The sequence below is a fragment of the Cydia splendana genome, chromosome 17 (genome assembly GCF_910591565.1).
Source record: "Cydia splendana chromosome 17, ilCydSple1.2, whole genome shotgun sequence".
NCBI lineage: Eukaryota > Metazoa > Arthropoda > Insecta > Lepidoptera > Tortricidae > Cydia > Cydia splendana.
Window position 1 is genome coordinate 6,572,311 of NC_085976.1, and position 25,162 is coordinate 6,597,472.

The following is a 25,162-nucleotide window of genomic DNA, read 5'->3' on the forward strand; positions in this document are numbered from 1 at the left end:
AAATCGAATATCGTTAGTGTTCTGTGTCGACAGAGTGACATCCCTAGTGCGCAAAACGTTCAAACTGATAAACAAGACCAAGTGCGGGTAGTTCGAAAAACTCGCGCGGCTAGAAGATGTTGATGTCAACTTGAGCCAGTCTTCTCCGAGACCACGGGGACAACGCCGTCCTCGAAACGTCGGAGGTAAATCTTAAAACTTAAATACGCGATTAAGTCCCGTTGTGCAGTTTGATAATATAAAGGAAGAGATCAAAAAATTCACTAAGAATTCCATTGAGCGCCTGGCAAGGCATCCTAATCCACTGGCTTCAAAATGACTGGACAAGACTTAAAAGACATAAAAGGAAGCACATCGTGCATTATGAAAGTAGTGGTTAAGTGAGACGATGGTCTCCAAAATCCAAAATTAATATCTATAAACAGCAAAACTGATAAGATTATACCTAGTCGTTACCGACTGATAAGAAAAAAATATATTATCATCATATCAGAACTGGCACTCAATATGTATCTATTCGTATTGCAGCTAGATATATTATGGAAGCTTAATATATAAACATTGTGGTTTAATGTATGATAACCTGTTATACTCTGACACAATTATCTAGATAGATGTGAATCATGTTTATTTGTAGCTTTATTTTTGCTGTTCTATCTTTTTGGAATTTAAATAATTTATTTACATACATGATATATACAGAGGTACTACTAAATGAAATTAATAACTAGCTTAAATCTAAAATAGGTCCTTGAGGCATTGTACCAAGGATGCTGTGCTGACGGCATTTCCTCGCTGTATCGCAATGCTGATACGTTGTGCGAGGTAGCCGCCAGCTCTTCGGTCACCAGTTACGTTTAATAAAAATAAAAATAAATGATTTATAAATTCAAAGAAGAAATGTTCCTTATGTAGGTACAGTCACCTGCAATAATATGTTACACAATGAAGGCCGCAAAAATATCTGACACGATCTTATTTGTAGAGCCATAAGTGCGTGTCACATATTTTTGCGGCATTCGAAGAGTAACATATTATTGCAGGTGACTGTACCTAGTACCTACTCGTTTTATCTTAAGTTTATTCTGGGTTACATTTTATTGTTGCTTACATAGGCGATATATTAGCAATATGTTAAGACAAATGAAGTACCTAGGTACATGTGCCAGTTACTATTAATATAATCATATCAACTACATACTTTACAAACTACGAGTAAAATCACTAGTTCAGTCACACTTAGGTACGTGCACGTGCAGATAGAGTTCTATAGTCACTAGGCAAGCAGAGCTAGAACCAGGTAAACAAGCTATCAGCTACACAGTCTTCCTTTCTTTGAACAGGAGCGGCAGACCCCCTCGGATACCCTGGACAATAGAAGATTTCGGCTCCACTCTCGGTTTCCTTATCGTTTCAGGAGCGGGTTCCACTGTGAACTTTGATAAGATGGCGGCCAGTCCAGCCATTGACTGCATCAGACCTAAACGTTCACCTGTAAAAAAAACGTGAGATAATGTGAGATAGGCATTGTAGTCATAAAAAAAAACATTTATTTTAAGGTAGGCTTTGTCGTCATTATCGTTTTAACATTGTGGACTGGTTGGTTAGTAGTACGTGGCGAAAGAAATGCAGAACGTTGTAAGTCGCAGTCGGAAACCACTTATCGTAAAATAAAAGAAAAGAGTTTTAAAATCTCGTCTTACCTATACAAACTCTCGGTCCCTCGCCAAAAGGCAGGTAAATTTGTTTTTGGATTGAATTGAGTTCATCTGGATGAAACCTTTCCGGCCGAAACTCTTCAGGTTCATCCCAGAATATAGGGTCATTGTGCAGAGCTTGTAGCGGAATTACTATACCAGTACCCTCGTCTATTGTCACATCTACTTCTTGTATCGTATATGTTCGAGCACATTCTCTAATTAAAAACCCAAGCGAAGGAAACATTCTCATGGCCTCCCGGAAACACCATTCTAAGTAAGTCATTTCTTTTATTGCGTCATAGCTCAATTTGTTATCATGTTTTGCTAATACACGATCTATTTCGCTTTGCACTTTCTTTTGAACATCAGGATTAAAGGCTAACTGATGGAGTGTGAAGCTAGTAGCTGAAGATGACGTTTCAAAACCGGCTGCGAAAAATACAAACACTTGAGCAGCCATTAGTATTTCATCTAATTCTATCGTAGCTTGCTCTGGGGTTCCATCTGGTTTAAACTTCTCTATCGATTCGCCAACCATCGTTCCCTTCTTTTTAATTTCCAAAAGCAAGTCAATAAAGTCATTCCTTCCAGAGGGTTCATAATTTCTTTGCCTTTGTATTTCATTTACCAGGTCTATAAGATCTTGTTCCATTTTACCCATATATTTCAAACGAGCACATGCTTGTGGGAAAACTTCTTTGAGCATCCCTACTATAGCGTCCTTGATTGTTACGTCGAATATTTTATGGCCTAATTTTCTGAAAGCAGAGGTCTCGTTGTTTATAGAATCGGCATCGAGTCCAAAACCACAGGCACCTATAAAGTCGGTGGTGTAGCGAGCCATGAGGTCACGAGCGTCGATGGTGCGGCCGTTGGCGGCAGCTGCGAGCGTGCGCTCCTGCAGCCGCTCAGCGCGCTCCACGATCAACGGGAACATCGCCTTCAGCTTGCCGCTCGTGAACGCCGGCGTCATGCGCTGCCTCAACAAGCGCCACAGATCTCCATCCGCAAAGAACAAGTTCCGCATCATTGGCTCTATAATGGTCTTATGTGCATTCAAACCTCGTGGATAAAAATGGATGAAATCAACCGTCAGGATCTTCTTCATAATGTCTGGGTCCCGAATCACGAGCTCCGGGCGTGTAGACCGGAAGAACCCGACGATCTTTTCATTGGGATATTTAAAATACATCTCCGTTGCGATTTCTGTGACACTTTTTTTCAGGAGATAATTACTCAGATTATTCCCAAATAGGAGCACAGGTTTGTCATGTTTCACGCCTCTGTCTTTCCAGTAGTTGAATGTCCTTGTGTTGTAATAATACAGCGCGGCAAGCGCGACGAGTATGAGAGCCGCTATTATCATCGTAACCTTGTGTGGGCCGACCGGTTGCCGGCGCAGTGCGTATGATACTGATCCTGTGATAAATAGTTTACTTAGTCATTACAAACATAACTTCAAGTTGCATCATTAATCCTGTTTATTACATTTTGGATTTAATAAAGCGAAGTCATTGTTACATTTTAAACGTATATCAGCTCAGTCATCACGTCACATAATTTCCTTGCAAATCTTGTAATAATGTCGAGATGTTGTAATAACGAATGTTGAATCCAAAGGTGTCGATATTATTATCCCTCAAAATAGGTATGCGATGATTTTAATGCGTTCAAAAAGCGCAAATTACCACCAGCATAAGGACAAATCGTTTTAGTAGAACATTAATTTCTTATCTGGGAAAATCGCGTGTTATTGAATTAAAAAAATGGTTACGAGAGAGAAGGTTTCTATTTATTAATTTATTAGATACCTAATGAACAGTTATTTATTGCTATAAGTTTCAGAATGGTCATTTCAGTCTTCGATGGTACCTACTGGACGTGTCTATTATTATCTTAGGGGTGGACAAAGGCCGCAAACAGGACCAAACGGATGCGTGCTAAATGTGCTAATTAACCGAACCCCGGGCTATTGAGTTTGCTTTAATTACCTTAAGGGTAATATTCCATTTCTGACCGCAGCTGCACTCTACTAGTACGAACGCGTCGGTGTTGTCAATTTCCATAGTAAAATGAATGGTAGTGCTGCTGTCGTTGGAAATGGACTGTCACCTTAATAGAGTACGAGTATACTCTGTATATCTACTAGAGAACCAGGAATTGAAACGGGGTGTATAAGAGCATTTAATATACAGGTTGGCTAAAAAATTACTGCATTCCCGTTGCCAGGCAGATTTTGGGATTATACTCAGCAACTTTTACTATGGGACCAACCCCGAAATAGCAAAAAAAAATTGGCTGTTTTATACATTTTGGGTGGTCAATTTTCTATGGGAGGGTAAATTTCTTTTCGCGCTTTCGGGCTTGGTCCCATAGTAAAAGTTGCTCAGTATAATCTCAAAACTTCCCAGGCAACGGGAATTCAGTTATTTTTTAGCCACCGTGTATTTAAAGCGGCGACATTTCGCGCGAGTTCGACATCACAATAATTCGTTCGTCATTGGTCTCCGGTTGATTATTATTTATTGTGCGATTTGGTTTCTATAGCATTAATTAATGCTATAGAGGCCAACGGGTCAATTAGAGCGTACAATGATATTAGAATGATTGACCTAAGTGATGTCATTTAGTTAAGCTGCATTTCTCTCGTACTGGTCCGTACATATATTGATGCGAGCAAGATGCACGATCAGTAAATGACATCACTTAGACATTATTCTGATGTCAGTGCACTTTCGAATTGGCCTGTAATTGAAACTTTTGTTTAATTCAAACTTATTTTAACAATACTTTGACGTGAAATGTCTTCAGAAGTTTAGTACCTATTTACCTTAGAGGATATAACCAACGGAGACGCCATGTCTAAAATTTTCGGTACAAAATAGTCTGCCGTTTTTTGCGGGGGAGGGGTACATCAAATGTATAGGTACGTCATGTCAGATAAACGTCAGTCCATACATATGGTTGACATGTGGTTGACCATTGGCCGCCTATTTTCGACAGAGGGGAACGCCTGTTAATGGCGGCTCCATTGTTAATTACTCCGAGCTATTTACCTACTATCATCCCGCAGCTTTAAGGATGACTCACGTTACTCACGTAAGACAGGGCCGTGGCTGGGCCGGAGCTTCCGGAGCTTCGTTTTCTATGGAAAGTACCACGTGATCACCGATCAGCCGTCAAGAAAATGACATGTTGGACGTCTCGGCCCGGGAACGGAGTCATCCTTTGCTTCAGCCTCGCGTGTAGGCGCGCATCTCCCCGATGCTTCGAGCCTTCGGCACCACGCGAAGCTTGGCCTCCGGCCTTCGCAATGAAGATACCTACTTGTTAAAGTTGCATGAAGCATGCACCTGTCTGGCGCTACGGGCCTTCGGCCTTACGCGGACCTTGACCATCGGCGTTCGCATTTAGAAACTTGTCCTATTGTCCTGTGTTTGAACACTAAGCTCCTAAAGCTCGGCCTTCGGCATTGCGGCTGTGTCCCTGATTCATATAGCCTCCCCCCATTCTTTTTAAGTTCGACTCTCGCTTGACTGTAAAAGTTAAGTTTAAGTTTTGCGCTTTTTGCGGTACCTAATTAATTAACATTGCAATAAAGTTTAGGTACTCGTACGGAGCTATGCACAAAATTAGTTATTGGTACGTACGTACCTACTAAATTTGGCCAGCATCATAGGTACCAAACCAAACTCAATAATCTTTTAACACAATTACGAACGTAACCAACGCGTATAAATTGGGCGAAACGACAATAAATAAACGGGTGTTCCGCAATCGCGCGATCGGAGCTGACGGATGGTCTCATTTGAATCGCAAGGCGCCGGACCCACGAGGCGAGTAGAGGGTTTATGTTAACGCTATGCTAATCGCACTGTTACTCTAATTGCTTTTGCCCTTCTGCTATTAATGAAATCTGGAAATCCTGTTGTTTTCTGCATAATATGTCATCACTGCCATAAGTCATCGGGGTAACTTTTGGTGGTTTATGCATACGTGTAATTCGTGCAGCGAATAGCGGGAGATCTGTTTACTTTGCACTTACACACTCGCGTTCACTGTTCCCAGTGGCGAACAGTGAACGCGAGTGTTCGCCACTGGCTTGACTGTGTGAACGTAAAGCAATATTTTCCTACCACCCAGTTTCTGGATTGTGTGAACAATTTTTTGAAAGGTAAGTATTGTACATCATGAAATGTAATCGTGTAAAAAAGTAAATCTAAATCTAATCTGATAGTAATATATTAACTGTTATTTATGTTAAAAAAATTTCGAGCTATTAGGTTAACATTATTAATACTTATTAGCTTATTACCATTTCATACATATTCAAACGACCGTCCGATCGCCGTGCAGGCGTGCACTGCGTGGTAACCTACGTCGATTTACGCGTACGCTTTGGAGGGTGATTAGAGACATTCTATGTAATGCGCATAAAATCATGCTGTAAATCTCTACGTTCAAGGACTTCTTAATCGCGACCCGCTTCACCGGTTTAGTGTTATGAAAGCATTATTAGCCCGCGGGCGCAGCGCCAAATTGGCCCCCGTGCTTTATCACCCGCGAACTTGCCTTTGTTTACGACTTTTGGCGGGCGCGATCTGACCCGGACCAACTTTGGTTAAGTTCGGACGGACGGAGTGTGAGTTTTTGCGACCAAATGAACTCGGAATCGAATAATGAACTTCCTTTAGTAAATTCTTTTGTTCATCATACAAAACAACGCCGCAGTGTAAGCCTTGTCCAATCAACTAGATGCAGGAGCGCGATCCTTTTTTTGTCATACCTCTATCAGAAGCACAGTTGAGGAGTGTATTTTCAAAAGGGCTTATTTTTCTATGGTGTTAATAGAGAAATAAGCCCTTTTGAATAGAATCTCCTCAGGTACGCTAGAACCAAGGCCTGACGTATCTTTTGAATATATGTCAGGCCTTGGTTATAGCGTAACCGGCCTTGGTTATTGCTTAACCTCTTCCGTTATCGCATAATTGAACGCCTGCTTTCAGCGTTATAGCAATGCTTTCCGCCCATAATTTACCTACCGAAGAGTTCTCTTGCAATAACCAAGTCCAAGTATAATTAAACTTTTTACATCGTTGTTTACAAAAGAAGCCATTGATAAAAAAACCAAAATGAAATTTTCCATCAGGTCCAATGCTTATAGTGATTACTCTCACCAATACGTACATTAATAGATACTTCACGCTTGGGAATACAGATGTCTTCTATTATGATGAAGAGGAAGAGAGAAGAAGAGAGAAGAGGAAGAGGAAAACCACGAGCAAGCTATACACAACAACTAAAAGCAAAAGTAAATGACGTGTCTTACAGGGACCGAAAGAACCTGGCCGACGACCGCGAAAAATGGCGCATACTCCACCGACAACAGCCATACTCTTAACCCCTGGAGCGCCCCAGAATTACCGTAGTATGGAACTCCTATACTAGTTACCAGCACACGTGTCTGTGTAGGGCGCTCCACGGGTTAAATTATGATGATGATATTATGATACCCTGACTTACTTACTTGACTTATCGTCCTATGTCCCCTAGATGGGGCAGAGAGCGTCCATAATGCGCCGCCTCTGGATCGGTCTTGAGCTACGTGCTTGAGTTCGTTCCAAGTCTTCCTAATAGCCTTCGCCTCTGCTATAATAGTCCGCCGTCTGGTCAGCTTTGGACGGCAACGTTTTCTCTTTCCTTGGGGATTCCAGTCTAGGGCTTGCCTCGGTATTTGGTCAGAATCCCTTATTATGATACCTAGTACTAATGATATTAATCCCAAGGTGTAGGTTACGTTATTTGATATAAATTTTCACGATAGCTGACGCGGACGGCGCGGAATTATATGAGAATGTTGACAGTTTAGTACAAATCTCATGCCAGCTTATCTTATCTTATGAATCTAACTGTAATATAATAGCATATAATTTATCCTTTTGTTGCTAGAGATACCATTAGTTGCCAGCGTCAAATTGCCCTAAAATAAAGTCCGTTCAGTAGCACCTTAGCAAAGATGAGGTTTCGTCCACAAAAGAGTGGATGTGGTGGTGAGTGACACTAATTCCTCGTAATTGGTTAACGGAATAGTGCGCCCCGCGCTGGACACGCTACAATTGGATAATATTACGTGGAAATGTCCATCCTTTTCATCCAGAATAGTCTGAATATATGTTTGATTTGATTTGATATTTTAATGTTCCTAATGTCCTAATGATACCTAAATTGACTGGAAATCACCCTAACATTTTGTGTCTCCTATTAGGTTGCCCAGTTCCACCAAAGAGTCGATGTGGTGGTGAGTGACACTAATTCCTTGTAACTGGTTTACGGAATTGAGCGCCACACGTTTACGCGCCCCGAAACCGCGCTGGCCACGATAAAATTGGATTAGTAACGTGGAATTGGCAATCCTTTTCAAGCAGCATGATCCGCCTAGAGAGATCATATTGTCAAAAATATGTCGTGTTGAGTTATGCTAACATTTCCATTATAGGTTGAGTTTTTTTAGGCATCAGAATTGGTCAATTTTCTAGTATAATATTGTCCTTGAAGTAATTTTAGGTCATTTAAAGCTTTATATTTTTTTAATTTTTCCATACAAAATATAGTACCATATGGCACCGCTAGACTATTTATAATGGGTTAAACTAATTTTAAGGTTTAACCACGTATTTTTAACCACTCGCGCGATATATTTCGGAACCTAGGTTTCCATTTTTAAGCACTAACAGTGCGATCACGATCACGAATGTTACGATAGCCGCTCACCGCGTTCTGTCACTCGATGAGATAATCGTCGTAAATCGTCTTCATCAAGTAATGTACGATTGCGGTAGGTATGGTACATATAATAATAATAATGACCAGTCTCGACCAACATCTTGAGAGACTCTCGCTAGGTGGTTGGATCAAGGGACAGATGCAGAAGGCGGTGATCTTGGACACGGCGCGGATAGTCCGCCGGTTCCTCTCTCTGCAGCCCTGACCACCGGTAGCTTGGGCCTTGCCCCGCTGCTGGCGGCACCCTAGGTTAGGTTTTTTATAATGTGTTTATATGTATTTTTTATTGTTTTGTAAGTGTTTTTATATTTTACTTTTATATTCATATTATAAAAACCTAGCCTAAGACGAATGATGAATAAAAAAAATAATTAAATACTTTATTGCACACTACAAAATAAAAGTTACAGATTATATGTTACATATTATTATTAGTTACATATTTATTTTTATAGAGTAAAATTTCTGGACTTACTTAACCTCCTAAGGCCCAAGGTCCTACCTATAGTACCTCTTCAGTTCGAACAAAAATTAAATCCTATTCAATTGGAACAGAGTCGCTTTTGCTTTGTTTCGTTCAATTATCCAACAACGAAAAGTCAACTCTATTTCCTACACTGTAGATTCAAACTTCAGTGGCAAATTTTGGATCTTTCATTTGTATGGCTGGGCCTTAGGAGGTTAAGTTAGGTGAAGGTTGTTAACGTAGTATCTCAAAATAAAACCATTTATAAAAACACATATTCTCATTAGGGCTTCCAAATACCGGACTTCTTTCAATACCGGTATTAATACCGAAACTGTCTTCATCAATACCGGGATCGATTCATAGTCAATACCGGGATCCCGGGATTGATGACTATGAATCGTTTAAAAAATTGAGTTTTATTAAAAAAAGGCTCACTGTAACACCAGATATGTATGTCCTTAGCTTAGGCACAGAATAAATAATAGTACTTAAGGTACAGAAGACTCACTCTCTAACAAAATGCGTCTGTTACGATCAGGACCGATATGGCCGCTAGGTGGCAACAGCGCCACGCGCGGCTTATACCTAGCCACCAAATTGGTGTGGAACGGGTGTACTTGTAGCTACCTGTTGCAAAGCGACGAAATCGCGGAGTGAGCCACGCCTGGCTTAGAATATTAAACAAAAATCGCCATCTGCAATAATTATCATTTCACCCTCCAGGTTGGCAATCATTTTATCCGCCTTGTTGACTTCACCAGTCACATTCTTAGTTCAAACTAATAAACCAGCCAATAAATATTCAAATTTGGCACCAAAAATTCGTCTTTCTACTTTTAGATAAAATTTTAAGAACTAATTATATTAATATCATATCCTAAACATCAGAATTCAACACCAAATATTTATCTAACGCATATACACAGATCTTGTTTCAATTAAATGATCTTCTTTAATTAAATGGGCAAGTAATCTTCTTGATACAGCCGAATTTGATCATTTTAATGGATTTTAAACGTTATAATCGGCACATTTTCCTTTTTTTTTTTAAATACCGGGATCCCGGTATTGCATTAAAAAATACCGGTATTGAAAAACGCGTTTAAACAGACGGGATCCCGGTATTTCGGGTACCCGGGATCCCGGTATGGGAAGCCCTAATTCTCATTCAGCTTTTTCTTTTAATACTCGTACTTTCTTAGTCGCTTTATCTATCTATGTTTAAAATGTATATTAGGTACACCTCTTTAATACGTTGAACGGCGGGATGGCTATAGGTGGCTATGTCCATTCTTTATCATTCAATTTCGAACCTTGTGATTTGGCAGAACAGTCATGTGATGCCCGTGAGTACGACCGGTGAACGTGTAAAGCAAAAAAAAGTTGTGCAAGCAAAAATTTGTCGGCGCTGAAGTTGGGTCCTGTTGGAATATTAGGTGGAATTGTTTGGAATTTGGGAATGAACAGAATGTTTGGATATTTTTTTTTTTTTTGGTGCATATACTTTCATATGTACAGTCAGCATTAAATAAGTACATATAACAACGCGTCAATCTATTACCTCCTTTTACAAAATAGAGATGCAATTTCTACAGATCGCGTTCAACAGTAGGTATCCGCACTTTCATTGTTGTACCTACATATTAGTAGTAGTACTAGTATAACACTTTATTGTACAAAAATCAAAACAAAACAGGAAAAATAACACACAAAGGCAAACTTATCCCTTTAAGGGATCTCTTCCAATTAACCTTTGCAATTAAGGGAGAATTGGAGACGGTAGACATCCGTACTGGACTGTGTATATTATGCGATATGGAGACATGATATCTCCTTTTGTAAAGCTATTAGAGAATACACATCTCTAATAGTATCTAATACTCGAGACGGGTAGTCTGACCAACTAAATACTATCCATGCTTATCCCAAGCTGTCGTTAATTCTCTCCCATTGTATAAGAGTCTTTTAGTATATTATTTACTTATATGTATATTATTTATACTTATTACTAATCCATTGAGATTGAGAATTTTCTTTGCAGTTTACAAAAAGTATTGTTTGATGCAGTTTATCTTATACCAAATAGTTTATTGAAAAACAAAATATCAAATGACAATTTGTCTCACTAGTATCAGTCGGGGCTCGAACCCACGACGTTTTTGGTTTGAAAATTGCACCGTTTATTAATTTTAAATGGACGAAATGTTTTTGCTATTAAAAATATCTATATCTACTTACTTATGATTAGAAATGACACACAGTAAGAAATACGATAAAATGTCTTATATGTGGCGTGATTTATGAATGTCGATACAATCTAGGCTGGTCTCTATTCAAGGGATCCATCAATCATATAAATCCGTTTCCGAGTTAGCAAAAAGTAATGGTATTTTTGTGTATGTAGGTAAAACTGTGTACTTAATACATATGTGTCTTTGCAAGCAAACGTGTTAGTTAAGAAAATATCAGTGCAGTGCAGATTAAAGGAATTGCACAAAATTGTCAAAATAATAAAATAACTCTCACGACCGAGCGATGACAAATACTGTCGCTTGAGGCATCCTAAACAAAATTTATTCACGTCTTCGTAGTATCTTCTAAACCATTTAAACTATTTTATCATCTGACTAACAGCAGCACAGAACCCTAGAAAATAAACACAAAAGTATAACGTGCGCCTCGGAGCAGAAAATTGATTTCGGCAGGTGTTTGCGGCGAACCGTTCCATCCTCTATTAGAACCAGTCTCGATAAAGTAAAGGGCTTAATTTAGTAGAATAAAGCTGTCGTTTACGCCTTTTCGAGTTTTGAGATATTGGAATGCCATGCAATACACGCCAAAGCCAGTTTTGACTGTTCCTAATGGTTTTCTCACTCCTCTTGTTTTTAGGGGTTTTCGGGTGTCAAATGTTTTAATATGAGCTTAGTTGAAATGTCAATATCATATTCATTATTCGATATATCTACTGTGCCGTATTTAATTGCTGAATTCCAATGTATGTAGATTTAGACCAAGAAAAGTCTGCAACGATTTTGTTAGCACACGCAGTGCAAGTGTTATTTTAAGCGTCAAACTTCTATGGAATTATGACGTATTAAATAACACTTGCACTGCGTGTGCTATCAACATCGTTGCAGACTTGTCTTGGTCTAACTCTATCCTACTAAAGCCTAAAATATTTAAGGTTTGTTCTGAATCAATCTTGTGGATATATTTTAGAGTAATTTTAGACTGCGAAGGATAATGGCGCTTCCGGTAATCTAGGAGAATAATGTGGAGGAATTATTTCATAATTATTGAGGAATGTTACTGATGAATATTACTAAATAGAATTTGCTATCATTTTCATCTTAATACGACCTTGAGTCGTGTCATCAGATATCTCACGAGGACCAATAAGTGCGAGCGAGAGGCGTGAGGAAATGATTCCTGATTGAATTTCGTTAGCATTAATCAGTGTGAGCTGCTTACGCTAGACTCAAGTACACAACCAACTAAAGCTAACTCAATTACCTATTACAGGAAACCTAGTACCTGTTTGCAGGCTACATACAATACATGATCTAATAAGAAGGTAATTGACATGTATGTGGCAAAGCTTGGATAGCACTATTAGGTAAGTACGAATTAGTCGGTCGGTTGGTCGTGATCCTGCCTACAAAGCTTGCGTTCAAATATGGATATTTGTGTGATGCTGATGTTGATATTGTTTCTAAGGCAATGTCATCTTACTACTTATGTATTTATTCATTTGTATGACAACAGTATTATCGAGCTAGAAGGCTTGAAAAACGATACGAAAAACAAAAGAATCACGGGTGGGTAGTGTTCGTTAATGTGAGAAACCCGATAAAAGTATTTTTTTTTCTCCTAGCCTATTTGAGTGTCCCACTGCTGGGCAAAGGCCTCTACCCTTGGTTTCTGTTATGTATGGTTACTTATATGTAGGTAGATGCATGGTATAATAATATACTCCGCCTGGTACTCCATTCCCGTCTTTTCTAGGTCACCTAACTGACACGGGCTTACGTCATCATGCGACAGCGCTATATGATAATATGCGATAGCGCTATATATAGCGGCCATGTTGTTGTGACGTAGCCCCGTGTCACTCTGGGAATGGAAGACCATGTTTTATTAGACTATGGGTAGATGCATAATCATGCGATGGCCAGTTGGAATAAATCTGTCAACCGAACGGGCGTTTCCTTTAGACACCAATCCCAAATTTAACATTGGCTGACGAGGGAAATAGTTTATTTTTGCGGGGAAGATGGCTAAAACCGTAGGAAAAGTCGCGTGCTTCGATATGGATGGTGGAAATTGGCAAACTTATTGTGATCGGTTGGATATGTACTTTTTGGTGAACAAGGTGGAAGATGCCATGAAGCTGCCGACGCTGATAAGCTGCATAGGGGACACCGCGTATGAGCTGATGGTCAACCTGTGCAGCCCGAAGAAACCGTGTGATTGCAAGTACGACGAAGTTATTAAAGTAATGGCTAATTACTTACAACCGAAACCGTCGGTAGTCGCCGAAAGATTCAAATTTCGTCAATGTCGGCAAAGTAACGGACAAACAGTGGCAAATTTTATGGCAGAATTGAAGAAAGCATCGAAGTATTATGATTTTGGTGCTAATCTAGACGATAATATGAGAGACCAATTTGTTTGTGGCGTAAGTAGTGATTTTGTTAGACAACGATTATTTGCAGAGGAAAAACTGACTTATAGTAAGGCGGTTACGATTGCTACTACGCTGGAAGCGGCCGAGCGGGATTCACATGCGATCGGAGATAAGGATAATAATAGCGAGCAAAATAATGTAAAAACAGTGCATAAGATTCAACCGGTCAGTGCGGGTCGTGGTGTATGCGAGTCGTGCGGCGACCCTCATCATCGACAAACGGAGTGCAAGTTTAGTCAATACGCGTGTGACGTGTGTAAAATTAAGGGGCATTTGCGTAGGATGTGCCCACAAGTCATGCGTGGGAGCAGTTACGGAAGCCCTTTTGGGGCTAATCGGCGTGGCAATGGAGGCCGCGGACCGGCCAACCGCGGGCGGTCATGGCGCGGAGGCTGGAGCGGCAGAGGTGGTGGTGCCAGGTCCGGCTTGCACTGGGTGCAAGGTCAGGACGCGGAGGCGGACCAGGAAGGTTTCATGGAGAGCGAGCGTGGCAGGGACGGCGAAGCGGTTATGAATTTGATGTCGTTGAACCAGTACAAGCCGGTGTGTATTCCTATCCTTGTAAACAATCAGGTTTTGACTATGGAGGTGGACACGGGATCAGCAATATCGTGTATAAGTAGTACAACTTATTATAAATTTTTTGCTAACTGTACTTTGCACCCGTGTCAACTTTTACTTAAGTTTTATGAAGTTCGGGTATCCGGCCTCTCGGTTATCTTGAAGTAGATGTAGTTTACGAGAATAAAAGGAAAAACTTGGATTTGTATGTAATTAATAATGGTTGTACTAGTTTGTTAGGCCGTCAATGGCTCGCCGAGCTAGGTATAAATATACCACCTTTTAAAGTGTACAATTTTAATATAAACGACGGGTCTGTCGTTAGGTCGATGGATAAGGAGACTTTAATTTCGGATGTACTTTCCAGGCATAAGCCGTTATTCGAGGAGGCGTTGGGCCGGTACACCGGAGGCAAGGCGTCGCTGTGTGTGCGCGAGGGGGCTCAGCCGATATTCTGCCGCGCGCGGCCCCTGCCGTACGCGCTGCGCGCGCGCCTCGACGCCGAGCTGGACGCCATGCTGGCGGCTGGCGTCATCGAGCCCGTCGACCACTCCGACTGGGCCACTCCTCTTGTCATTGCCAGGAAAGCGGACGGCGGTATAAGGGTATGCGCTGATTATAAGATTACCTTGAATAAAGCGTTATTGGTCGATAGGTACCCGGTTCCAAAAATTGAGGACTTGTTTACAAATTTAAGCAACAACACATATTTTACGAAGTTAGATTTATCGCATGCCTATAATCAGTATGAATTAGACGAAGCGTCAAAGTGTTATACGGTGATAAATACGCACCGCGGATTATTTAAATATAATCGATTAGTGTACGGGCTCTCGTCCAGCCCAGGGATTTTCCAAAAAATGATGCAATCTGTTCTGCAGGGAATTCCGAACGTACTTAATTTCTTAGATGATATATTAATTACAGGGTCGGACTTAGACGCGCATATAAAAACAATAAATGAGGTATTTAGTAGATTGGAAAATTGTGGGTTAAAATTAAAAAAAAAGTAAATGCGTATTCCTAGCGGACAAAGTTACTTTTCTGGGATTCAAGGTCGATAAGCAGGGCGTGAGTGTAGACCCAGATAAAATAAAACCCATAGTAGAAATGAGTGCTCCCAAAAACGTAGCCGAATTGCGTTCGTTTTTAGGAATGGTAAATTTTTATGGTAAGTTCATTCGCAACTTAAGTTCATATTTGCATCCACTGTACCAGCTAGTAAAAAAAGGGGTACATTGGCGTTAGGGTAAGGAGCAGGAGGCAGCTTTTAGACAGGTTAAGAGGTTACTGGTCAGCACGGACGTGCTAGTGCATTTTGATATTTCACAGCAATCGGTTGTTACCTGTGACGCGAGTTCGCACGGCCTTGGAGCCGTGCTAGCCCGGCGCGCGCCCGACGGCACCGAGCGCGTCGTGGCCTATGCCTCGCGGTCGCTAACTGCACACGAGTTGCACTACAGTCAGATTCATAAGGAGGCACTAGCAATCGTGTTCGCCGTGAGTAAGTTTCACCAATACCTTTATGGTCGTAGGTTTACACTGCGTACGGACCACAAGCCGCTGGTGAGTATTTTTGGCCCAAACAGCGGAGTGCCGGTTACCGCCGCGAGCCGACTACAGCGTTGGGCGATAGTGCTTTCAGCTTACGATTTCGATATCGAGTACATTTCGACCGAAAAATACGGCGGACGCTCTGTCTAGGTTAATTAAATCCTACAAAGATGAAGCGGTGGAGGAGGCGGGCCAGATACCTGAACAGACCTATTTGCATTTTGCCGCGGATGCTTTATTGTTAGATTATAACAAATTGAAAACTTCAACGGCCTCGGATCCGATTTTAAGCAGAGTTTTAAGTTACATTAAAGACGGTTGGCCGGCCGAATGCGAAATTAGAGAGTTAAATCCTTACTTTAATAGGAAAAACGAATTATATACGGAATTAGGTTGTATCTTATGGGGTCACCGAGTGGTCATTCCAATATCATGTAGGGACAAAGTATTAAAGGAACTTCATGAGGCTCACATGGGCATTGTGAAGACAAAAAGCTTGGCGCGGGGCTACGTATGGTGGCCCGGACTTGACGAGGCCATCGAGGCGCAATGCCGCGAGTGCGGCGTGTGCGCCGCCGCGTCCAGCGCGCCGCCGGCGCACGCGCCGCGCTTGTGGTCGTGGCCGGACAGGCCGTGGACTAGGATACACCTCGATTTCCTCGGTCCGGTCCGGGGAAAAACATGTCTAATCGTCGTAGATGCCTACTCAAAGTGGATCGAGGCTATAAGGATGAATGGCACTTCGGCGGCTGCGGTAATACGTGTGCTTAGGGAATTGTGGTCTAGGTTCGGCATTCCGAAGCAAGTTGTTAGTGACAATGGGCCTCCGTATTCGAGTACAGAATTTAAAAATTTCCTTTCATCTAATGGCGTAGATCAAGTACTCTCGGCGCCGTACCACCCGGCTTCCAACGGAGCGGCCGAGAGCGCAGTAAAAATATGCAAAGCGGTAATTATAAAATCTTTTAAAGAAAATTTAGATACGGAGACCGCACTGTGTAGGTTTCTTTTGCAATATCGAAATACCGAACACACCACGACAGGGGAGAGTCCTGCGAAACTTTTACAGGGACGTTCGCTACGAACTAGGTTAGATTGCTTAAGACCGGATCGTGGGGATCATGTCCGAGCGGCACAGGAGCGACAGCGGCGCGCGGCAGGCGGCGTCGAACGCGAGCTCCGCGCCGGCGATCCCGTCTGGGTACGACAATATCGCGGTGACGATAAATGGATGCCAGGCACGGTGCGAGATAGGCGCGGAGATACTGATTATATTGTAGACACTGACAATGGAACCGGGATTCATAGGCATATTGACCAATTGAAGAGCAGGAGGGTAACGCTAAATAACGGGGGAGGTAGTGTAGCTAAGCGCAACTCGCTGGTGTTTCCTGGTAGTGACGAGTCGGTTGCCCGGTCGGACGTTGGGGAGCCGATTGACGGGATGAGCCCGCCTAGCAGTGGCGGTGAGCACAAGCGTGAGCGTAGCGCCGAGCCGGTAGCGGTGGTGTCGGCTGCGTCCCCAACTGCGCACACGGCGGCTCCATGTACCGGTGGAACGCCCAATAAGTCACCTGATCCATCAGCTAGTTCTGGGGCCCAATTGGTTGCTGACAGTCCTGTCAATGCGCCCAGCAGGGTACCTAGAACCCGCAAGCCCCCGTTCAGATTCGGGTTTGAAGATCTCTTTGTTATCAGTAATAATAGATAAGGATTTATTAGTGTTTAACATTACCAGGTGTTACGTTACATAATTGGGTATTATTATATAAATTCCTCTTGGGTACTTGTTATACTTAGTTAGTAAGTCACTGAGATTGAATTTATAATATTTCTTACTTTAGCAACTAATGTATGTATAAGGTAACGGTAGCTATCGCTTATGTAATAAAATAGTTTACATTTCATTATTAAAATGTTTACCTTATCAATAGGTACCGTTATACTTGTTATAGGGTCGTGCAAGGCAAGACTAAGTTTTAGTAAACTGCGATTCTGTAATGCGCTCTAAGTGTAGCTATAAGCATACATAGGTATAGGGTTCATTTGTATAAATTAAAGGTGGAGGTGTTATGTATGGTTACTTATATGTAGGTAGATGCATAATCATGCGATGGCCAGTTGGAATAAATCTGTCAACCGAACGGGCGTTTCCTTTAGACACCAATCCCAAATTTAACAGTTTCCACGACTCCCGATTTGGTATTTCCTCCGACCAGTTGTTCAGGAAGCTGTCCAGGTCATCCCGCCATCTCCAGTCGTTTGGGTCTGCCGCGTGCAATTTATGAGGTGTTTATTGAGGTAGTAATAATTGAAATTTATGCAATAATAGTTCGGCAGTTGGATAAACACAAAATTAGTTTAAATACCTAAATCTAACAGTCATGTTATAAATTTGAGTTATGTTAGGTAAAATTTATTAAGCGGTGGCTCAGGAAGATAACAAGATCTAAGTTTCAATCTTAGACCATTTAGTAACTGGAGTCGTCATGGCTGTCATTTTCTGTACGAAACAGTCTGCCGATTTTGGCGGGGGAGGGGACGTCAAATGTATTGCTATTTCTACATGATTTGTACGTAACGTATAAATAGCCATGTCAGTCCATACAAAAGTTTGCACAATTGTGCAGGTTTTTCGGCAGAGGGGTAAGCTCTTAAAGGCGACTCCATTAAATGCTCTAAGGTTTCAATTGAAGACCTTGTCAACAAAAAGTCAGTCATAAATCACCATGACATAAACACGACATAACGACAAAATGGCATGAAGCCAGCGCACAACAGCTTCGCACAATCGAAATTAACGAATTACACATTTTTGCAACGGGTAGATAACGTTTTAAAACAAAGCGTTTACCGCGTATTTGTGGCGACTGAAATACTTCTTGGTGAAAGTATTATTATAATACAAATAAACGTGCAAGAAGACAAACACATGTGCACAAACACACAATACCGAGGCTCTTATTCCAAACTACATACGCTCTGCTGTCTCACAAATGAAAAAAATACTTTTACGTAAGAAGACATTTGACTTGGAAACAATATACACCGTGTTTTTTTAGATTTCCGTTAATTTCAAGGGTGCATTCCTGAGCTTAAATCAAGTAACTTTCCCAAAGACACCGATATTCTAATTAACTCCATTATGGAGATAATCAATAATTTATTTTTTTCCTATAAGGCCTCTACAAGCGTGTACACTTGCCTTCGGGCCGGTTTACATATTGATTAGTGTTTAGAATGAGTTCATACATTTGCTACTAAACTTAAGTACAATCTCGGTCGATCGATGTTCGAAATGCCATTGATATGTCACAGATTTCAATTGTTTGGTTGAGTTAAATGTAATGCCCGTGTTACAACAACGCTATATGCTACATTTAATTACTTTTTAATTATTTAAAAAAAAAGCAAAAAAAAATTTTTTTTTGAGAATTAACTATGCCATTTAGTTCTCTTAAACGTACTTAACCATACCCCGAAGTTAACGGAATTCAATAAAAACACGGTGTATGTACTATCAGCCGTAAAAGTGCACGGTGAATTTATCAATTCATTCATAATTTCTCCATTCAATTTCGTAGCTCACTGTACCTATCATTATCAGCATCACACAAATACCCACATTTGAACGCAAGCTCTGTAGGCAGGATCACGGCCAACCGACCGACTAAGCTTTAGTACCTAGTGTTATCTATAGTCCAAGCTTTGCCACATAAAATAAATGGCAGCAGAGAATACGAGTATGTCCAGCCGTAAAGTATTCGGGACACCGAATAACAGGGAAGTTTTTTCCCATCGACAGTTGAACGTAAATCCCGCGGCGAGCGAAATATCGCGTAATTTTACCCCTTCATCACGCCCGGTGACACACAATGCGAGTTGATTGATCGCCGATTTAACGAAATTTAACCGAAAGCCTGATTAATAGTTAAACGTAGATTCACGGGCTATTATGTCTTTATTTCATTAACGAGCTTTGTGAGCGGCCGCCGATATTGTGGCGTCCCCGGTGTCACTATTCGAACGAGTTTTGATTGATTCTGTTGCGGTTCACTATGCCGTTTTTGTGGATTTAGGTTAAGTTACTTTGAATTTGACTTTCGTTTGTGTTTGATATGGTCAATATTTTAAACTTTCCTGTTTTAAGTAGGCAGGTAACTCATATTTTTAAGGTATTTTACTGATAAAAAGAACGCTAACCCGTATATTTTAATTAATAATTAGCGACTTTGCATGACATATATTTTACACTTCAAGTGGGATTTAAGCATTCTCGTAAATGCCTAATTGCTTTAGTAGTAGATCTCAAAAGCGACTCAGACAATTAATAGTTTTTTTTCCTAATATCAGTAAATAAAATAGAGAATGAATGTTTGTTCTCGACTTTACCATGATATAACTTATTTTTTGATTTGACGTTTTCCTGTTCGTGTGAGTCTTTACGAAAGTATATGAAATGAAATTGATTTTGGGTCTTTGGGATAGTGAGCAGTGGATTTGGAAAATAAATAAAGAACAATACAAGGAAAACAATGAGCGCTCTTTCACAAATAGAGAATAAGGAATCTTAGTAAATATGACGATAACTACACGAAATAACAAAATTATTATTTTTGGAGTTTTTACCTCATAAGTCTCATAACTAAAATTGCCGTGAGCAATAACATGTTAATACATTTTAGTTTTGAAAATATTGTTTAAGTGTAGGCTGTAGCGAGAACAAGAAAATATTTAAAAAAACTTGTAATTTCCATAAAGTACCTAAGGTGGTGGTACTAGTGCTCGACATGCTAATGCCCATTAGATGACACCCTGGTGTCACCTCTATTGACAATGACTTAAGTTTCAAGATGACATGTACCTACTGGGACCGCGTCGAGCACCAGTACCACCACCTTACTCGTAGTTTTTTTTAAATAACAAACTGCCCGGCAATTGGCCCTAGTCACACCTGATGGAAAGTGAAGAGTGCGCACCCAATTTGTTACTCGAATAGCATGATTGAATAACAAACATACATAATATATAAATTTTAATATCCTTAGTAGCATCAGAAAAAAAAAACTTAAAAGAGACCATAGCTATGTAATATAACTAACTTTCGCCCGCAACTTCCTCTGCGTGGGATGATGTTAACTATCCTATGTCCTTCCTCGGGCCTCAAACTATCCCCCTACCAAACAAGAGGTTACAGACAGACAAACAGAAAGACAGATACAAAGCTACTTTCGCATTTATAATATTTGTAAGGATATAATTGCCCACAAACTAGGTCACCAATCATGATACACTTACGAGCCTAAACTCATGCCGTTCGGTCTATGAAACACGCTCGTACGTTACAGGGGGCGTTTTAGAATGTATTACAGGGAAATGGAAAGATAAAATATGTGAGTAGCTGTAATACCGTGTCGCGCGATATTTACGGTCGCCAGAATGGGATACCGAAATGCTTCAGAAATGTTAGGTTTATTTGGCATGCTACACAAAGTTTTTTAGGGTTTTAAAGAATTGGATTTTATCAAATTAGGTAAAATGTTACCAACAAGAACAAACCGACAGGCCTTACTTGACAAAATATACAAAGCCACAAAAATTAGAAGATCGCAATCACACCTAATAATAATCTACTACCTACTTACTCTGTAGGTATGTAGTGTTTCAGATGATCTGGCAGGCAAGGCTTGTATGTATGTTTATTTTTAGAATAAAAATAAACGTTCATCATTAGGCCCCTGTTTATTTTAAGCAGTAGCCGTACCCTAGCATGTATTTTTTTGTTAATTTATGTTAATACTATTGCCTATTTGCCACGCGTGAGATACCTACCGTTGTTTTTCCTTATCATCCATACTATACCTACTGGTTTACTAATAATGGACCAAATAACTGGGGACATTTTTCCTTAGTAAAAATGGAAAAAGCTGATTCAGAGTAGAAATAATACTTATATGTATAGATTCAAAATTCTAACACAAGAAATTTAGGTACCTACTAATTTAAATAGAGATGCCTATTTCCCTTTGCGAAGTAACAATTTGATCAAATATCTTTGTGGAATATAATAGTAGCCAATAAAAAACGATTGCTAAATAAGTTTTTGTCTTAATGATAATGATAATTTGACCAAATAAATTAAATGCGAAGTATAAATTTGCGAAAGATTCATTTGGAAAATTAAACTGTTGCGATAAGTTTGCTGGGCAGTAAAATTTGGCGAAAGATATTTGGCCCAAACGAAAGTACACAATACCTACTGCTGTATGACAGAATATTCAACAGAGCTCCACGCAAACACCCAAAACACAACACTCTCCACCTACACATTTTGACTGGGCGCAGGTCACGTTTCTCCGGAAAATACCCGTATTTTCACAATGCTCTCGATATCGCTCTCGATATCTAATCTCCGATATGAATGGCCGAACCGAAATGAAAAAGGCTCAATATGGTGCGCTCATAATTACACGGTGGATAAATACGTGATAACCGGCAAGTGTTAGCGACTTATACAAACAAGGAATAGAAGAAAAAAATGTTTTGTTTTTTGAAAATTATAAAGATATAGCCATCCAGCGGGGTAATGTAGCCAGCCCATAGACTAGGAATCCTCTAGACCGAGTTTAGAGCAATTATTTCATGCAACCGATGCTGCCAAAAATGCGGGGGGTGCGCGGGACGAGGTTAGCGAGATCCCGTGCCGTGATTGGTCCGTTCAAACGACGAACGAGTTCACGGACGTCACACAAAGACACTTTCGACTCGAACATGGAGTCAATTTACCGTATGCGTAGCAGAGGGGGTAGCGCCACTATGCTCAGTCTGGAGGATGTTTTGTGTGAGCCAGCCTCATGGGCACCGTCCCTTCCGCAGGGCACAGACTTGGGGGACATTTCATAGGTGGGTATTTTTTCTATTGTTGTTTAATTTTTAAGTAGATTTATTTTAATGTTAGTTTTTTGTAGGTAGTTTTAATATTAGGTTACATTTATATTATACGCTGTAATTTACATATTAAATACCTCACATCTAAAAAAAAATTATGAATAATGTTGTACAGTTTATCAGTAAAGGGGCTGTGTCATGCTGACAGATTGTCGGACGAGTAGAGAGACTGACATGTTGAAACTCAAAGGATTTCTTTACGTATATTATTATGTCATCTATTTCAGTCTATAATTTATATAGAGTGACTACTTAAAATACACGAATCAATATAATTAATAAAATCAAGAATTGGTATTAGTGCCTCCCACAACCTTTCTATTCTTATTTTCTTAGCCGGTATTAGGGTAGTTAAATATATAGTAGTGTCAGCTTCCTGACATTTGACCTTATTAATTCAAAGGTTAGCTGAAAGAGATTTTGGATATTAATTATTCCGCCTACAAAGGGAAGATAGAACCAAGCTTTACAAATCACCGAAAATATAATGCCCCTCTCAAATCCAAGTTCATTACTTTGGATATCTTCAAGTACAATATTATCAATAATAACATTTTCATATTACTTCAATATTGTGTATCAAAGAGTAACAAAACCAATAACCTACATAAAATTGCCACTTACACGTTATATCATGCTAGTGGCTCGGAACATTTATATGGAGCCCGAGATTTACTAAAGGAGCACTCGGTAATAATGTATCGGGTTATTTTATTCAAATCGGGTACACGAGTGGGAAACATTTGGGGGCACTGCTGACCCTGACGCAGCAGTTTTGGCGACAGTACGAAAGCTGTCCTATAAATGCGTCCTATAAGAATCACACGTACTTAAACTTAACACATTCAGGGCCAAGAACCCGACTGTCGGGTACACTGTTCGTGGCGACTACGTGCTACATACGGCGAAACCGTGGTTACGCGCTACGAGCGTAACCCGTAGCACTTAGTGGCAATGAATGTGCTAAGAAGAAAATAATGCGAGTAAAAGTTACACTCACAAAAGTTCTTCTCACTCTCTTCTTCCTCGCGTTATCCCGGCATTTTGCCACGGCTCATGGGAGCCTGGGGTCCGCTTGACAACTAATCCTAATTGACGTAGGTACTATTTTTTACGAAAGCGACTGCCATCTGACCTTCCAACCCATAGGGAAAACTAGGCCTTAATAAGATTAGTCCGGTTTCCTCACGATGTTTTCCTTCACCGAAAAGCGACTGGTAAATATCAAATCATATTTCGTACATAAGTTCCGAAAAATTCATGAGTACGAGCCGGGGTTTGAACCCGCGACGTCCGGATTGAAAGTCAGACGCTCTTAGATACCACTAGCAGGCGTGGCTCACTCCGCGATTTCGTCGCGTCGCAACAAGTAGCTTCAAGTACATCCGTCCCACACCAATTTTGGTGGCTAGCCACAAGACGCGCGTGGTGCTTGCGCCATCTAGCGGTCATATCTGTCCTAATCATAACAGACGCGTTTTGTTAGAGAGTGAATCTTCTGTATCTAGTACTATTATTTATTCTGTGCCACTAGGCCACCAGCGCATTTTCAAAAGTTCTTCTCGCTCTATTTTCTTTGTATTACAATTTCTAGCGACGCAATAAAGAAACTAATACCATAAAGATATATGAATAATATGTACTTTAATGTTCTTGCCAAGTCTCATGTTATTTCGGCATATCATATTAAAATGAGAGCAAATTATAACTTTATTTGTATGGCGGTGGCTTCGTTTTTATAACCTGTCAAAATAGTGATATTTTTATATACCATTGACCGGGGTGACTTTCCAATGCAGGGGCGACTTTAAAATTCTAGTTTTTAAGCCATAATATATATTTATGCGAGATTGTTTACAGTAGGTGAATATGAATATATAGTAATCTAACTAGTTACAGGAACATTTTCAGTAAATAATGAATAATGGTAATTCTATGGCCGTTTTAATTCTATCAAAGTAACCCCAAATTTTCCAAAGTCACCCCGGTCTACGGTACCTATGAAGGATTGGCAATAACAAGCTTCAAGGGGATAAAAACTAGCTTAGTTAGTCATTTGCTTTTTATAATCAAAATCCTAATCCTAATTAATAGCTTAAATATAAAACAATAGAAGAAAATATATGATAGACAGAAAATCCTTTCAAGAGGTTAAAGGTTAGCTAAGGTTACGCATGCCTTTCTAATTTTAGATTGTTGTAAATGTATCGGAAAATTATCTTTTTCGGATCACAAGTTAGAGTGAAAATAGAATAACAGCCGTATTCGAACAATGAGACACGTCAAATACTAGATATTGAAACGATATAGATTGGATATGTCAGTGTCAAACAAGTGTTTTTTTTTAAGAAACGTCAATTTCGACACTTGTTTGACACTGACATATCCAATCCATATCGTTTCAGTATCTAGTATTTGGCGGGACTTCCGGTTCGAGCGCCATCTTGATGGTCACGCCTC

The 25,162-nt window shown here is 40.3% G+C and overlaps 2 protein-coding genes across 2 annotated transcripts; one reads left to right on the plus strand and one right to left on the minus strand.

Moving 5' to 3' along the window:
• Positions 1-1,070: 1,070 nt before the first annotated feature.
• On the minus strand, positions 1,071-3,108 carry LOC134798656 (cytochrome P450 6B2-like). Its single transcript, XM_063771025.1, has 2 exons — positions 1,704-3,108; positions 1,071-1,492 (listed from the first exon to the last, which is right to left on the minus strand). The coding sequence occupies exons 1-2, from the start codon at positions 3,064-3,066 to the stop codon at positions 1,317-1,319; spliced, it is 1,539 nt and encodes a 512-aa protein (XP_063627095.1). The 5' UTR covers positions 3,067-3,108; the 3' UTR covers positions 1,071-1,316.
• Positions 3,109-16,226: 13,118 nt separating this feature from the next.
• On the plus strand, positions 16,227-17,465 carry LOC134799006 (uncharacterized protein K02A2.6-like). The gene has a single exon (XM_063771432.1). It carries the CDS (start codon positions 16,227-16,229, stop codon positions 17,463-17,465), a length of 1,239 nt encoding a protein of 412 aa, XP_063627502.1.
• Positions 17,466-25,162: the final 7,697 nt, after the last annotated feature.